Source organism: Drosophila novamexicana, unplaced genomic scaffold, assembly GCF_003285875.2.
Source record: "Drosophila novamexicana strain 15010-1031.04,08,12 unplaced genomic scaffold, DnovRS2.1 tig00001583-arrow-arrow-pilon, whole genome shotgun sequence".
Classification (NCBI taxonomy): domain Eukaryota; kingdom Metazoa; phylum Arthropoda; class Insecta; order Diptera; family Drosophilidae; genus Drosophila; species Drosophila novamexicana.
The window spans coordinates 294,303-312,500 of record NW_020824868.1 but is presented as its reverse complement, the minus strand read 5'-3'; the positions used below and the strand labels follow the sequence as shown (position 1 = coordinate 312,500).

Sequence of the window (18,198 nt, the reverse complement as noted above, 5' to 3'; positions counted from 1 at the left end):
TAATCAGGCAGTCAATCAGTCTGTCAATCAGTTAGTGCACTCGATCAAAGGAAGCGTAGTATTAAACTGCCAGATTACAGCAAACATGCTAAGTGGCTGCAAATAATATGCTATGTCTAAATTCAACTAATGCGCGCTTCTTATTCTTATGTATTGATTGATGCTTGAGATGTATGCAGCTATGCAGAATGTCAAAGCATAAAATATCCTATTCACATGCTAAGAGTCTGCTAATAATATGCTATGTCTAAATTCAGATAATGGCTGAATCTTATTCTTTTGTATTGATTGATGCTTGAGATGTATGAGCTATCCTATTGACACATTGATATTGCCTAATTTCTGTATCTATATTCGTGCTTTCTTGTTATATAGCTGTTAAACTGAAACCTAGTTTTGATTTACTTTTTGTTTTTCTTAACTTGCTGTCAAAGCTGACAGGCCTTTTCTCGTTTTACTGTTGGCTCTAAACTATTTTTCAGTCATTGAAAGTATGATAATTAATGTGACCTGCAAAGTACATATCAAATTTAACAGTTGGTTAAGCTGGAATACCCTCGATGTTTAGTCCCTGTGAAGGGTGGACCAATAACTAGTAAAATTATCAGCATGAAAGCCTTCTTTGGCTCTGACTCTCTCTCTCCCTCTCTCTCTCCATCACACACTTGTTGTTCTGCTAGCCCTCGCTCTTTCGCTCTTTCTCTCTCTCTCTCTCTCTCTCTCTCTCTCTCTCAATCTCCCTCTCTCTCAATCTCCCTCCCTCTCACTCAGTCTCTATATGCGTGTGCTTGTGTGTGCCTATCGCTGTGTAGGCTCAACTTCCGTTTCCGCAACAGATGTCTGCTCGCATATCTTTCTGGCTCTCTCGCTCTCTCTCTCTCTCTCTTTCTCTCACCCTCGCAACCTCTCTCTCTCTCTCCCTCTTTAGCGCTTTTTATGATAACGAAATGTTAAGTGCAATATTAAAAGCAAACACGAATAAAATTAAAGTTAATTAAAATATATCGAACGCATTCATTGAAAATAATCAGAATCGAGTAAAGTAAAGCGCAACGAAACGCGACAATTAAACGAATTTCAACTCGAGATGCCAGAGCAGCACTAGACCCACTGGATAACAACCCACCAGCAGTCGAGCTAACCAAACCAACCAAGCACAACAATATGATTGCCACATTGTTTATTATATTTGCATTTATACGCGCCTTTCCCTGGAGTCGCCGTCGCGCATATGGCGCCGCAGCCGGACGCCCACCGCTGGCGCTGACCCTGATGCCTGGCACGGGCCCGGCTGCCGACGAGGAGGAGCAACAGCAGCAGCAGCAACAACAACAACAACAACAACAACAACAGCAACTGTTTAACAATAACAACGGACCGCGCTCCTCTATCACAACAATGGGCAATGGCCATGGGCATGCGGAGCATATGCCACGTGCACGTCGCAAATCCTCCAAATTCCACGAGGTCACATTCAGCGGCAGCGTCGGCGGTGGCGAAAGCGACGGCGAGGGGGAAACGGGCAACGCTGAGCGCAGAGCAGCCGTAACTGCGGCATGCACAGGCATTGGCATACCAGCTAGTGCCGGCGGTGGCGGCGGAGCTGGCATGAAACGCCATTCCCTAGGTGCAACGAGCACGACAAGTAACTCGGGCTCAACAACGGCAACGGCAACGGCGCCATACCGCACGCTCGGCACCAGCAGCAGCCGGTCGCGGGGATCGCGCGACTTTGGGCATGGCCAGCATGAGTATTACCAGCTGCAGGCTGGCTCCACCTCGTCGAGCGGTGGACGGGGGCTGACGCAGCGTAGCGATACAATGGCCACCGAGGCGGAGGAGTTTGAGGATGAGGAGCGGCCGCCGATGGACGATGATGAGGATGAGAGCTATGATCGCGAAACGGAGGAGTTCTATAGCAATATACAGGATGCCACAGGCACCTCGAGCAGTCGCAGCAAACGCTCCTCGCTCTTCTCGCGCTCCGATAGCTCGGCAACGACAACATCCTCAAGCGGCGGCGGCACCTTTACGGGTGCCAAGCGCAGATCGGCTGCCTCCATCATATCCTCGTCCTTGTGCTCTGATATCATGGTCGGCAGCGATCGGCGCAGCTCGACGACCACCGATAACAGTGGACGCTCTGTAGCCGGCTCGGTGCCGATCAGCAGCCAGCGGCGTTCCAGCGGCCGCATCAGACGCTATGTCTCCCGGATGACCATCGCGGGAGCGAGACGTCGCACAACGGGAAGGTAATGCCAACGCATCGACACGCTGCGTTCATATCTCTTTTAATTCCTTTTTACTATCCGTTTCTCTTTCTCTCTCTCTCTCTCTGTCACGCTCTCTGCTTATTTTACATTGTTTTCTTGTTTATTTACAACCTTTAAGTGGTCCGAGGTTTCTCTTCTCTCTCTCTTGAACCAGCCCTTACATAGACAAGCCAAGAGATGGAGAAATGATCCTTTGTATTAAGGCCATTTATATAATAATAATAGTTTCGTTTTGATGGTGGTCACTATCGGCTATCCAAATTATCGATTGGGCCGATTCGACCTATAAGTGGGAGGGAACATCATCAAGATCGCAGTCACATAAATGAGCTTTGCGCCTGAGACGCTTTGAGCCCGTGTCTGAGCGTCGAACCAGCAAACGGAAAGTTACTGGTTCAAATGCAGCAACAAATGTTAATTTGAAAAATAAATGAAATTGAATGGGGATTTGAGCGGCTTTGTAACTGCCTGACCCACCCTTTTGACCCGGGTAATTTCTTCTCAACTGCATTACACATGAGTTTATCGACTTATAAGTCGATACTATTTTACTATACATTCCCATTAATCAATTATTGCCATCGATTCTAGCGACAATTGCCTGATTTTTAGTGGTTTTTGTTTCCTTATGGACTCTTTATTCAGTTTTCCCTTTCATCCTATATCAATTGTTGTTTTCATTTACCCCTAATAGAAAGTTCTTGCTTAAGGCTTACGCATCCATAACTGGCATATCCCCCAATATATCATAGCCAAAGGATTTGCTTGCGCAGTCGGAATTGCATTTCTAAAGAATCTGCTTAAGCAACCCCCTGCATTGTAGGCTCTCCTGGTTGAATGTTTTTATTGAATGGATTCGACAATGTGCGTGAAAGGCAATAATACTTTCGTTTGATTTGGATTAATTTACTCATGATCCGTTCTCCTGCTGCCACTGCTCGTGCCTGGCCAGCAGCTTCATGCCTAACGGTCGTATCTGCTTGAAGGCACGCTCCAGGGTCGCCTCCTGAGCGGCCGGTGATTCCTTTGGTGCATTCGCCTCCTTACAGGCGCGCGTAGCGCAGCGCATCCGCTGCATGCTGATCTCCTTGCAGGCCAGGCGAATCTCATCGCCGGTAAAGTGCTCGGAGAGATGTACCAGCTGTTCGAGCAGTCGAAACGTCAGGCTCACCGTTGTGCCCAGCAGGCGACTGATGAGAATGGAGCGCTCGGCAGCGCTGGGCAGCTGGACGAGCAGCTTCTTCTCGAAGCGTCGCAGGAAGGCCTCATCGATGTCCCAGGGCAGATTGGTGCTGGCCAGGACAAAGACGCCGCTGAGCGTATGCTCCATGCCGTCGAGCAGCTGCAGCAGCTCGTTCTTGAAACGTTTCGACGACTCATGATCGGTGGCGCGATCCCGCTTCGAGGTCAGACTCTCAATCTCGTCGAAGAAAATCACGGAGGGCGCACGACGTGCTGCCATGTGGAACAGCACACGCAATATTTTCTCCGACTCGCCGCGCCACTTGGATACCATAATGCTGGCCGTGATATTGAAGAATGTCACCTTGCCACGCGTCTCGGCGTACAGCGCCTTGGCCAGAAAGGTCTTGCCACTGCCCGGCGGTCCGTGCAGTAGCAGCGAGCGCCAGGGCTTCAAGCCATGCGCAAACAGCTGCGGATACTCGATGGGCGTTAGGACCGCCTCCTTGACCAGCTCAATGGCGCACTGATTGCCGCAGACGTCCGTCCAGCGCAGCTTAATGTCCTCGCACAGAATGCTCGTCTTGACCAGCTCGGCCAGCGCCTGCCACTCCAGCGAGGCAAAGAGGGCATCGTCGCCCGCATGGCCGTGTTCAATTTCGGTCAGTGCACCCAAACGTGGCTCTGGTGTCGATTCGGCCGTCTCCATTTTTTTGATGTGCAGCGCCAGGCGATTCGCCTGCAGTTGTCCAGGTCCCTGTTGCTGCAGCTGCTGTTGCTGCTGCTGCAGCTGCTCTGTGGCCAGGCTGGCGGCAGCTGCGGCTGTCGCAGCGCCAACGCCCGCATGCCAGCAGGCCTGTGCATCACCGGGACGCTGCTGTGACTGCGACTGTGACTGTGACTGTGAGTGTGACTGCGATAGTGACTGGTCCGGTGCACCTGTCGCATTCTTCCCGGACTTGGTGGAGTTCAGCTCCACCTTGAGCTTGGGACCCATCTTCTTTAGAATGCGCGGATATTTGCCAAACTTCAGATTGAAGAAGCTCGCGTACTCCAGATAGATGGCGTCCAGGTCGACGTTGTCGCACAGCTCGTACTCCTCGGTGAGTCGCCCCTCGCCCTTGAGCGCCTCCGCGCTGCTGTAATAGCCGTTCTCTAGCAAATAGCGGTGCATCAGATACAAGAGATTGCGTCGCCGTGTGGTAAAATTTCGCACATCCTCGCAGAGCACCGTCGAGGCAGCTGTGGCCGCAACTCCATATTTGGTTTGAGGCTTCATCTGGCTGGGCAGCACGAGCTTTCCTCTGGCCACTAACTGTTGGTGTGTGCTGTATGTGTATTTAATATATATATTTATTGGACTATTTATCTTTCGATTGTTGCCTGTTTATTGTCGAGCGCCGCGCGTCTAACTTCAAGTAAAACCCTATTCACTGACAACATTCGCATTGTTTGCCTGCTTCAAATAGAGTTGCCATAACAAACACGCCAGGGTTGTGCAGGGCAACCTCATACAGCTGCACAGTGGGGTCGACAGACAAAACTCATGGCATGTTCATGGCGTTTCTTGTCATATCTTCGTTAAATGTCACGGCCATAATTGTGTGTCTGCGCAGCTGTCTATTATGCGTAGCTAAGCCAGCTATCATTTTAGCCCTAGACTGGATGTTTTTGGTCCCACTGTGCGTATAACAACGCTGTTGCCATTGGCTGTAGTCCACCAGCTGCAGCAAACAGTCATCAACATTTTGAGTATAGACCACCGCAAATATGTTTAGCCGCAAAAGTCAACAAGATGCGAATTGTTGCGGCGAGATGAGTGAAAATGCGGCTGATTAGCAGATAGATTGGGTGGGGTTTGGCATCTGTTCAGCTGCCACGAACCGTGCGTCAAATGTGAGTGTGTCTACGTGAGTGTGTGTGTTTGTGTGTGCGTCAGCTACTAATTAAAACTGAGCAGAGCAAGAAGGAAACACCAAAAACAAACGGCCAAACCGCAGCCAAATACTCTTTTTTCAGTTTAAGCTGGCTGAGAATCGCATAGAAAGGCATTTGAGGTACAAGAAGTAGAAAAACAGTTGTAACTAATTGTTCCTTAAATTAAGCAACTGAATGATAGTTAACCAGGGCAATGAAGACATTATCTTCCCTGAAAGCTTATAGGATCCAAAAGAAAACTTTTATATTAGGCTCTTCTAGTCTATGGTTCACATAACGATTTGCTTGGATCTGTGACAAGTGGACAAGTGTGATGAGCTAGTGAATGTGCTCGCATTGCTGAGTCATTAGGTGAATTGCAATAAGTTGGCCAATGTGCGTTGGCCGTTGTGTCGTCCAACGTTGCCAAGAAGTTGCATGCACAATTTGTTTCTGGTGGCCACCAGGGCGACAGCTGTGCCAACGGTTAATCAAATGCACGACGCAATGAAATGAGAATCAACGATTCTGATGGGCGGCATCTTTTTGCTGCCACACTGCCAGGCAATGCAACATTCATATGCATCATATGCTGCCTATCAGAATTCCGCCTCTTAAAAAAAACATCAACAGCCAAGGTAGCTGCGAGGTGGGCCGAATGGCGGGCGGGCTACGGTTGGCAGTTAGGGGAAGCTCTGACTAGTTGTGTGTGTGTGTGTGCTCATTTCATAACGCACGCTGCTTCACTCGCACTTTTAATTTGGTTTGCACACAGCAATGGCAATGGCTACCGTGACGCCTCCAGCTGCTCGAATCTTTTGGTGTCAAACCCATCCGCTGCACACGCTCTGCCCCAGCTTGCTTTGCACACCCATTGCACATGGCAGTCAGTCTCAGGCTTTTGTTAATGGCCTTGTGATAGTTTTTTTTTTTTTTTTTTTTTTTTTTTTTTTTTGTTTGTTGTTTTCTGTGTTTGTGTTGGCTCAAAAGCAGCTGCCACACACAAGTGTCGCTGCATGTGCCGCTGGATTGGTTTCTGCGTTCGGTTTCAGTTGCAGCTGCTGGGAATATTGTGGCCAAGGTCTTATATCAGTGCAGTTCTGAATGTATTCATTGAATGCACTCATTGGCCTGCGCGGCACTCCATTAGTGCGCCTCGGCATTAATGATTATGTCAGCAGTTCGTGGCATGAGCATAAAACTAGCTGCTCAATGCATTACGAATGCTTTGAGCTTTAAGGCCAAGGCAAAAACAATTGCATACATTTAAATTGCGTGCCCCAACGGCTCGACTCGTGCGTGTTGCATACTTGCAGGCGTTGCCAAAGCCGAAGCCAGCAGCAAAGCAGCCGCTTAATGCCAACACCTAGCTAGGCAAAAAGACAATGACTCAAAAAAGGGTTGGAGACTGCTACGCATTGAGCTTGTCATTGTTGTGGCAAGCAGGCAGGCAGGAAATGTGCCCCACGGCAGTCGCTCCTCGTGCGCCTAATTAAATGTGCAAATAAATGTACGACCCGAGCTGATTGTGATGAGTGTGTCACCGAGTGTGTGTGGGTTGTGTGTGCTCTGATTGTTGTGTGGCATAGATTCCAACTGCTGCCAGAGGCAAGCCAGTAAGAAGCCAAGACTCAAAACGGCCCAACTTAATTAGTTTGTTAGGAAGGAAGTAGCTGGATGTGAAATGATTGTATGCACGACTGAATGAATGTCTAAATGAATGGGGGAGTGAGTGAAAGAATGAATAAAAGAATGAATGACAGAATGACTGAATGAGTGAATGAGTAAATGACTGAATAGCTGCAAACTTTGCGTCTCATGGCGAGGCAGCAAGAAACAAAGAAAATTATATATATTATTCAATTCTCAACATTATGTGGCAAATATGTTAAATGAAGCACGCTTCGAAGAGTTGCTTGCGCACAAAAAAAGCAACAACAACAACAAAAATAACAGAAATAAAAGCTGCAAAGCGAAACTGAAAGTTGTGCCAACTTAAAACTGAAAACTGTGGCTCGCTGCCTGCCTCATAACTTTGAAAAGTACTTCAAAGTATGCCATGGTAAATGGCGACATTGTTGCGCACGACAACAACAACAACAACAATAAAAAGCGATACAACAGTATCAGCAGCAACAGCAACAACAACAACAATACGTGGCTAGCGTCAACTTTGTGCCAAGTTTACTTAATGACCCCGATATAAATTTTACTTAAAACATCATTTTTCTTTACGACTTTCGCTGCCAAAAGCGTGGCCTTCAATGAGCTGACTGGCGGCGGCGGCGTCGGCGTCGGCGATGGGCAACAGGAGCTATAAGGAGCATAAGGAATGACAGCGATAGAACGAGGCCGCCAACAAGGACACAGCTGCGTCACAGCGTCCACAGGCCAAAGTACTAAGACCAGCAGCCAAACGGGCTAACAACTTGCTGTACGGCATCTGTTTTTGTTTATGAAAGTATTTTCCTTAATTATGACAACGCCCTCTCAGATTGATGCCAGTCACTGTCTCTGGCCGTTAGTGTTTGTTGCCTTGCTGTCTTTGGTTGCAACAGAATCAGGGCAGCTGTCGACTGTGGCAACTAGCAATAAATAGCTGGCAGCTGCATTTCATAGAGCTCCATTTAACATTTTAGCTTGCAGTTTATCGTATTGTCAGCCGATTTAATAAGTGTAATTACAATTCAACGATATCTGATTGAGCTCTTTCAGATCTTAACATACATAATTGATATCAATAATTTCACTTGTTTGTTATTCATTTGGAGAGTATTTCGTTTAGAATTCCCAAATAGTTTTAGCAGCACACCAAAAAGCTAAATTCCGCCAGAGGACGCACAAAAGCCATACATTTTTGGCGCGCCATCTAGCGGTTAGGCTTACTTATAAAGTTGATGCTTGCAACCGCTGTAACTTGATCAGCGGCACAACTTTGGCGCGACTTCAACACGCCGTTGACGGCGCCAACGGCCCTAGGGAACACGTCTCTGTAGCGAAGTCAACTTTTAGCAAGTTCTCAATAAACTTGGCTACATTTGGTTCGCGGTGGCCAGCGACGCGGGGCTGGCGGAGGCTAGAGTTTGACGCTTGTTTTCTGTGCCGGGGCCTGGGACTGTTACGTTTTTAGCAGAGTTGGCGCAAAAGTTTTCATAAGCAACAATGACGCCGCTGTCGGCGTCGCTGTCGACGTTGCAGTCGCAGTCGACGCTGACAAAGAAAAACCGTACGAAAAGGGCAAAAATGTCTAACGAATTGAAAAACTTTAAAAGCGCCTTGTTAGGCGCGCTTCCGTTTCCTGTAGGTCGTCGCTAGTGTATCATCCCCCCTCCCCTCTCCAACAACCCTCGCAAGCCATTGCCAACTGCGAACCGAACCACTCGGAAAAAGTTCGCTGTGTCAAGTCAACATGACCGTCTATAACACGACTCAAGCTTGGGCCAAACTCCCGTTGACTTTTCAATTATTTACGCTCACAATGTGAGCAGTTAGTAACTGACTAAATAGCTAAGTAATTAACGTACCAACTGTCCAACTAATTCATATAATTTTCTTGCAGCTTCGATGTAGAAAATGGCCAGGGCGCCCGATCACCACTTGAGGGCGGTTCACCCAGCGCCGGTTTGGTTCTACAGAATTTACCGCAACGTCGCGAATCGTTTCTATATCGTTCCGATTCGGACTTTGAGATGTCACCAAAGTCAATGTCAAGGAACTCAAGCATTGCTAGCGAAAGGTAAGTACCCATTGCCAAACTTCATTTGATATTTATTGGTTCGGTCTTACGCTTATTTTCCAATTGACATCTCGCATATCGGCTACATTTTATTATCGAGTTATCCAGACTATACAGCGTACGTCATATATTTGTTTTCATTCTCATTTTCATTTTCATGTTTTATGATTATTTGAGTTTTATACAATATTCACACGCATTTTTAACTCAACATCATCAACATCATCATCACAAGTGACATTCTCATCAACCTTATGCATAAATATAACGAGTGTAGATCAAAAATGCAAATGATCCCTTCGCTCTTTGCTCTCACGATAGCTTCATAAATTGCATAACACATTTATCACTCATGTTCATTTCTTGTGAAATACTTTGAAGAAACAAAAGTCCAGCAGCTCTTTACTTATTCAATTCTATTATGAACATCTCCTGCTATCGCTCTAAATCCAATGATACCAGCTGATGTAGCTTAACCTGACTTAATTTCCGTTTACAATTCGTTATATTTCCTCTTTGCGGCCAGCTTCTACTACTATTTTGACAAATGCCTATTCTTATATTTTCGTTTTCACACCTTAGTCTAGGACTGCTACGCAGGCGTTATCGACACCTTCTACTCCTACTGCTTCTAATTTTACTAATACATCAACAACTATTGCAACTTCTACTCCTACCTATAATACTACTTTTACTACTAGTCAACTTCTACTTCTAATTTGCCTATGGACTCTTCTACCTACACCTAATTCTAACGACTGCTACTAACTTTAATGCTAAGTCGACATCATTTGCTCGTACTCTTCTAATTCTACTACTACATTGACAACTGTTCCTACTAATTCTACTACATTAACTAGTATTTCCACCACTTGCGTTACTTTGCTACTATCTCGACGCATTCTACTCCTACTTCTAATATACTACTATTCTTGTATTCTAATGACTATTTCTATTCTAATTCTGCTACTACATCGACAAATTTTCGTACTACCAATTATTATACTACTATTATTTCAAGTTCTATTATTATTGTGACTTATAATGCAAATACCACAGCTACTTCTTCTAGTACTACTACATTTACTCCTACCTTATTTACTACTGAGTTTTTGAGTTTTTCAACTTCTACCATTACTACTACTACTACTACTACTATTTTCACTACTACTTCTATAACTACGCTCTTCTACAATTTCTACTACTATTTGTAAATATTTATATTTCTACAGTTTATACAACATTGATTTTGCTTACAACTGTTCCAACGTTTGTTACTTTTTTTTCAACTACCTCAACTGCTGCCCAAACCCTCAGCTTCTAGAACTTTTGTATCCATGCTTCAAATGTATATCACAAGTGATTTAAAGAAATTTTCCTCAACAATTTTTGGTCTTTCGCCTCGTACATGCTATCTTTTCGCTGTTGAACATTTCCATTACCATCTCGCAAATATGTACCACCAATTTTCAGCATCTGTTGCTCTTGTCTGGCTGCCTTTGCTGTTACTATTCGCCAAGCCACACCTTTACTGCATGCTCGTATATAAGTATCTGTGTGCGGGTGTGTGTGGGCGCAAGTGTGTTTACCATCGTTTGCGGTATTTCAGGCACTTTGCCACATTTCAATGGCATCGCTGTGTTGCCCCTAGAGCCGAGCTGGCAACATCATCATTTGATGCTGGTCAAGAGTCGTTCCATTGATGGCATTTCTAAAATTCATAGCAAGCATTTCGCCACATCTAGCTGGCTCTTTGGTATAAATTCCTGACCAGCAGCTCCAGACTCCTCTCTCTCTCTCTCTCTCTCTCTCTCTCTCTCTCTCTCTCTCTCTCTCTCTCTCCAATCTGTGCTCTAAACTCTTTCTTCGAGTGGTTTGGCCCGGCTTTAATCATTGTTTGCACGAAGCCTTCTCGACTAGCAACAACAACTTTGCTCAGTATGCAGGGACGACAAAGAACATTTAGCTGTAATATTGTTGCACTATTGAGACTACGATTGGTTAATCAAGCACATATGAGAGCTCAGTCGTACGAAAACATTCCCATCGTTATGCAACTGGAAACCGGAAATGCATTTTTTTTGGCAGCCATGTTTTGTGCAAGAAGCGCGACAACATTTAAGTTTTTGATGCGTTTCTCAACGCCACATGATTATACATTAAAACAATAATAACAAAATAATTGCACACAAAAACAAAGCCAACAAGTGTGTTCTAGTGGTGAGTGCCCGACTGGCAGATACCCTGAACCCAGCGCAGATCTTCTTTCCTCCCACACTGTGGGCAACGCTTTCGTGATTAAGTTAACTTCGGAGCTTATTGTCCGATCTTCACCAAACTTTCAGGACATAAAAGCATCATTCAAATATGTAGCATTTTAAGTTCACGTTTATATCTATAAATATGGGATTCATTTTATTTTTTTTTTTGGGAAAAATTAAAAGTCTGCTTACCAAATTTGGTGTTTCTAGCTCTTCTAAACTTCGAGATATGCTCAAAAAAATAGGATATCGATATTTATTTTTATTGATTTTATGTAAACGACGCAAATGATCGCTGAATGACTTGTTTTGTTTCAGAATTTCAAGTTCTAAAATTTCAAGTTCGTAGCACCTATAGGTTCTAAGATCGAGGTGCCTAAACTAACGGACAGACAGACTGAGAGGCAGAAGAATCAAAGTCGGTTTCTACTGCCTGTTACATACATTCGCACAAAGCCAGTATATCCTTTTAACCCACGTGCAACGGGTTCGGGGTATAACAACAACTGTAAAATCAAAGCATCAGGTAGCATCTAGTCAAAATAAAAGAGAGAAAAAAACACTACATCGTATGGAATTGGCCTGGCATATGGTCAGCGGCGAAATGCAACCTTGGGCACAGAGGCATTTTACAGCTATTTTTACACGACTTTTTGGCTCTCTCTGCCCCGCGTCTGGGCGATGCTCAAAGGCCAAAACGCAAAAATATATCGCGCAAATCGTAGATGAAAAATTGCAAAAATATTTGGACCGCAAAACACTTAAACCACCCCCCCTTGCCCCCCTTGGCCCCCTTACTGCTGCATCCCGGCGATACGCCTTCAAATAAAAACAACAACATGAACCGTTTGCCCATCAAGTGTGTGCCACAAACATACTTATAAACACATTAAAGCGAAGGCAGCAAAGCAAAATAAAACCGTACCAAAATAAATTGCACCGACATCTTAATACACTTCTCAGAGAGTCGAATTCGGTGGAGTTTAATATGCAACTATTCACTTTGGTGAAATGCGCGCAATAATTAATTATAATTAAATGTTGTCAAATGATGTATCACAACATATTTCTCATTGAATCAGAATTCTCATACTATTTGATTTATCTATGTCTAAATTTGATATCTTTCTTGAACATGCTTAAAACCAAAAGTTTTTTAATGGATGTCCTTTTGATCCCAAATAACTTCTGAATGTCGTCGCTTCATGTCAGTTTTATGTGTGTGTGTAATTCTAGTTCTCTCTCTCTATTTCTTTCTCACTCTCTCTCTCTCTCTCTCTCTCTTCCTTTTCTCTTTAATTTATTATGTGTCAAGGAACGATGTTTCCTATCCTAAATAAATATATATTTTTTCTTATACGCATGAAGCATTGACAACACTGCAGCTGCATTTTAACAGCATAATTTCCCCTTAAAAATGGGTGAAGTACCCATATAAAATAAACTGAAAAACATTTCTTTCTTAGCAAGTTTCTCTAAAGTATCAAATGACTTTATAAACTGACTGACCGATTGATGATTGACAATATGATCTGCATAATTTCCTCTCATAGTTTCGAAGACTTCCACCCGCAAGCGTGGAAAATGGGCGAAACCATATGAAATGTGTTGTTAAACATTGTTTTTTAAACGATTCTCCATTCAAAACACACGCCCTAGAACTGCGAATCGATGAGCTGAGCACCAACTCAACATAAATTAAGCGAAAAACAAAACTATTAAAAAATTCAAGCCAGTGACTTTTTAGCTATGCAGTGCAAAGTGCTTGGCTAAAATGTGTGCCACATATATTATATAATCTGGTATCTATGCTATTCATATAGAGGCCGAAAAACAGAAAGAAAAAAATTCGTTTTGGACTCAAAGCAAATGTGTCCTTGTGTCACAAATTGCTGGCTAAAGTTAGACGTGCCCCCGAGTGCAGTGGCCCCAGGCGCTGATGCTACTAGACAAGAACATAAAAACGATTTAATTATACATAGTTGAAATAAATATTTTTGGTATTTTTTGGCTCCCTTTTTCGGCCATTTGGCAGCGACAGCGACGAACGACAGCAACACAATTTGCATTTATTTCTCTTTATTTTCCGCATTTGGCTGCTCCCTTGTTCCGACCTGACTGGGCCGGGCCAAAAAGTTTTGGGTCTGCTTTAAAGTTTTTGGCAGGCCTCTAGTTACCCTGCAAACCCCCACCCGCTCCCCCTTGCGTAGAGCGTCGGACGTCTTCTAAGCGTAGTCCGGAATCCGTTCGCTGCGTTTGCTTTCAATCAACTTGAACATTTTTGGTAAGACATATCGCAGCTCCCTCGTCTGCCAGTCTGCCACTTGCAAACAATGTTGTTGATGAGCCTGTCAATTGCCCACACATACACACATACACACATACATATTCACTTATATACCCTACACTCTGGCGCTGACTGGCCCCAGCTTAGCTGTCATGACAAACAGCGACCAAGTTGAGTGAAAATTTCATAAAGATTTCATCACTAATAACAAATAATTAGCTGACTGACTGCGGCTGCCAAATGTCAAGGGCAAATAAACAACATAAATAAAATAACAACAACAACGGCAGGAAGAAACAACAAAAGAGGAATAACAATTTAATTTATTATGAGAGTTGAATGCAGCAGATAAATAGTTTAATAAGTAAGCGCTCCAAAGCTATTATGAGAATTCCAACATAAGGATCTATATTCAATGCAATGTTTGGATATTTTAAAGATCTATCTATGCATATATATATATATACATATATATATCTATTGTTCAAGTATTAAGCAGCTTACCTTGATGAAAGCAAGAGTCGGAACAGCAAAGGCTAGAAAGTTGAATTTTTTTATTTATCTACACGTTCATATGTATGTATATGTAACATATGTATGCATGTATATGTGATATATGCATGTATGTTATGATTATGTGATATGTGATATATGTCACGCCACGTTGGGGTTTTTATTAGTTTCTACATCCGATGTCCCAAATTTACCATAAATGAAACGCATTTCATACGTTGCGCAAAATCCACCCACCAGCGTGTAAGACTTGCAAAGTCTCGAAATTTGAAGACTAAAACTTGGCAGCTCGTAAACTGCTGCGTAAACTGAATAGAAGTCAACATTAACGTGGCACCAGGTAATTTCCATTTATCGAATTCGTATATGATTGCCGGAATATGGCTGGAATAGCGTTTTGATTAGAACTTATTTAAAGATTCGGAATTCACTTTTTCCTTCAATAATAAGTGGAATGCAGGCAAGCAATTCATGCCACAGCCGCAAACACGAGTGCGCCAGTTGAGGGCAGTTAATATTGAGCAGCTGACAGGCAGGATCCTTTTTACCGATGCATTCAAGTGCAGGACGAGTGCCAAAACCAATACTCGAAGCCGTTCAGGCGATAATTGTGCCATGTGTTGATGCCAAAAGTAAACGTAGCTGAGTGCCGAGCAGGTGTTTGGTCAGGTCAATTGGTGGACATGCAGCAAAAACCACAACAAGACACACATACACACGGACACACACAAATACACACACACATAGCTGTAGACATGCAAAGTCCTTTGAAAGTTGAAAGTTGTAAGCTGCAAGTTGCAAGTTGCAACTGCTGCCTGCTGCTTGCAACTTGCAACCAGGGAAAACATTTTAAAGCCAAAGGACAAAACTAGCTGGCAGCTAGGGCGTGGCTAGCGGGCGTTATGTGTATGTGTGTGTGTGTGTGTGCCGTTGGCATTTGCAAAATGTTTAAAATGCAAGTCAGAGACAAGCTAGTCGAGGGCGTGTGTGTGAGTGAGTGTGGTGTGTTTTTAAATGTCAACACTTCAACTTCGACTTTTGTGCTGATGTTGCAGCTGCCTCTGCCTCTGCTTCTCCCTCTCCCTCTGCTGCTGCTGTTGTTGTTTTAGTTGTCGTTGTCGTTGTCGTTGTTGCTGTTGCAGTTGTTACGCGCGCAACACAATGACGTCATGACATTGCCCCAAAGGAGCCACTCGCTTATCTATCAATTGCCGGCGGGGTCAATGCCGTCGTGCTGTCTACGTCAACAGCAACAGCAATAAACGTGCCACAGCTCGTGGCTAACTTGTCCCGTTGGCCGTGCCCCTTGCCCATGGATAAGTCACCCACAACGCTTAACTGCAGCACGTGATGTCTCAATTAAGCTGCTTCAATCCCATTTGCCTCTCATTGCATACCTCAGGGCGTCACGCACAGGCACACACACCCACACAGTTACACACACCCACACACACAGCTACACAGGTGCACACACTTAAACAGTAGCATACACTTTTCTAAACAACAATAAAAAGGCGTCAATTATTTTTTTCCAGTAAATATGCAATAAAAAAACTCAACTAAATTGAAAAACTCGCTAAGAGAAAAACCAAAAAATAAAAATCCAATCATAAAATAAAATTGTATTTGATGTTCTGTTTTTTTTTTTCGTTCTGTTTTTCGGTTAGTGTATTTCTGTTAACTGTTGTTTGTTGCAACTCGATAGCTGATAATCGATACTTGTGTTTTGTACTCGTTTTACCTCTATCTACCCTATATTTAGTCTATCTACTTATTACTGTTATTTGTACTATTATCGTTGTTTATTATTGTAACCCTTTGCAGGTTTAAAGACCAGGAGGCCTCTATACTCATTGACAGATCGTACGTATGCCCAGTTCTCTCAATCTATCTATCTATCTAGCTATCTATCTATCATCTATATATCTATCTATCTATTTCCGACTAACTTGTAGCTATCTCTGTTTATTGCTTGATTGTATGCTTGAGCTGCACTTGTTGTTTGTCTTGTTGTTGTTGTTATTGTTCTTTATATTTTCCCTTTTTTTTTTGTATTCTATTATGTTGCATGTTTGTCTTAACTTACATTTTTTTGTTGCACCTTTGTAAAAAGAACATTTCGCCTTGTTCCTTAAACTTTGGAATAAAACTTAGAATAATTTTTCATTTTTTCTGTTGAATTCAATATATATTTATTATAATTTACTATTATTCTTCAGTTCTCAGCCATTTCATTAATTATAGCAATTAGTTTTGCACAAAAATGTTTATACTCTGTGCTCTGTGTTCCATGTGTGCATAATTTAAAAAGTCAGTCTTCAACCTCCACAAATTGCATATAATTTTTTCTTATCAATTGCCACGCCCATTTGCGCTGGCCAAAAATGCTGCCTTTGTAGCGAAAACTAGGAACAGAGTATCCCAGCAGTCGGTAGCTACCGAATGCAGCTTATTCGCAAACAAATAAATATCAATTATTATGCAAAATATTTTAATTTATATATTTGCTGAAATATCAATAGATATTATTATATTATATCAATATGCTCTCTAGAATCTTGGGCAATATTATTCGTAATTGAATAGCTCTCCATTTCTGCTGGAAGAGCGTTTCACTTTCCACTCTGTGTGTGTGTGTGTGTGTATGTGTGTGCAACACTCGTGAGTCAGATAACGCTGCTTTTATTTTTGGGGCAAAGAATCTCACATGACGTGCCGCGCACGCTGCTCGATTCACCAAAAATTTTCATCCCAGTCATCATTTGTCGTTGTCGTCGTCGCAATTAAAGGCGCAAAAACTGTCGGCCAGCTTGGGGCAAGGCTGGCGAGGCGCTGCCAAGGGGCAGCTGTTGAATGAAAGCTGCCAAAGATGTGGTATAAAACAACAACAACAACTAGGCGATGCGGCGACAGCGCAGCTAATTTAAATATGAAAAACATTTCCTATTTCCTGTGCGACAAGCACAAGAAAAAGGAAAAGCCCAATACGAAATTCGGTCAGTCCAAATGCAAAATGCAAAATGTCAAAGTCTCAGCGCTGCCTTCGCCGAATCTGACCGCCCAACTATCGTTGGCCAAATTCAATCACAAGCCAAAGCGACCGCCACCAGCGTCCCTTGCATCCACACTTGGCCGCGTCGCCACATGCAGCGACGCTGTCGTATACGTAACGTGCATATTATTCATACGCAGCGTGACATCGAGGCAAAAAATCAACAGCAAGAAAAAAAAAATAAAATGGAGGAGCAAAATGGGATTGCAAACCAAATTAAATATGTTCTTTTCGCGTATTAAATTTGCCGCCTCAACAAAATTTTGACATGTGCCCAATGCAAATCACACCCAACTACGTGTGTGTGTATGTGTGTGTGTGCCAGATGCACTCTTTGTGTGCGTGCGTGTGTGTGTGTGTGTGTGTGCGTGTGTCTGCATGCATTTGAGTGGCCTCTTGTGCTTTTAATAAAAATGCATCCCACACACGAATTTGTCATGCAGTCAAAACTCAAAAAAGCATCCATATTCTGTACATGCAAAATCCCCATATGAAGACTTTTTTTCTTTTCTAATGTGCAGCGAGGTGTACAAAACTCGAAATGTATTCCGTAATTCCTATTAAAGTTCTTAAATACCTCAAAAAGTCCGCAAGTGTTCGTCACATCTGTGCCGAGTTCCAGTTAAAGAGCTTTAATTGATTTTTTGTACTCAAATATTAAGCTGCATACCTTTACATTTTGTTGGATCTTCTCGGGGGAGAGTGTTTGGTATTGTCTAACTCTTTAAAACGTATTATTAGTAAATTTAAGAATTTTATTATATTATATTATTAGCTATTGGAATGATTTTTATGCACGATTTATTGCTTATAAAATATTCATAGCTCTGAATATAACTGAAGTATATGTCTTTGACATTTTTGGCGTCAAAGATATATGATAAATCCGTATTGAATCTCAGTTTATATCTTTTTATTTATTGACATTCAAATATATATGAAAGATATTTATTATGAATCTTCAAAGAATATAAAGT

At 43.1% G+C, this 18,198-nt stretch overlaps 2 protein-coding genes across 5 annotated transcripts in view; one reads left to right on the top strand and one right to left on the bottom strand.

Annotated features, from left to right (window-relative positions):
• The window catches only part of LOC115768064 (cAMP-specific 3',5'-cyclic phosphodiesterase), a 141,896-nt gene that overhangs the window by 100,597 nt on the left and 23,101 nt on the right, over positions 1 to 18,198 (top strand). For 2 of the 4 annotated variants that reach the window (XM_030712508.1, XM_030712507.1), the window contains exons 3-4: positions 8,932 to 9,108; positions 15,994 to 16,032. In XM_030712508.1, coding sequence (XP_030568368.1) covers positions 8,932 to 9,108; positions 15,994 to 16,032 — 216 coding nt within the window. Of the gene's footprint in view, positions 1 to 1,149; positions 1,523 to 1,579; positions 2,253 to 8,931; positions 9,109 to 15,993; positions 16,033 to 18,198 lie in introns of those variants that run through there. The other 2 variants (XM_030712514.1, XM_030712509.1) reach the window with 2 other exon arrangements.
• On the bottom strand, positions 3,085 to 4,838 carry LOC115768065 (katanin p60 ATPase-containing subunit A-like 2). Its single transcript, XM_030712515.1, has one exon. It carries the CDS (start codon positions 4,732 to 4,734, stop codon positions 3,184 to 3,186), a length of 1,551 nt encoding a protein of 516 aa, XP_030568375.1. The 5' UTR covers positions 4,735 to 4,838; the 3' UTR covers positions 3,085 to 3,183.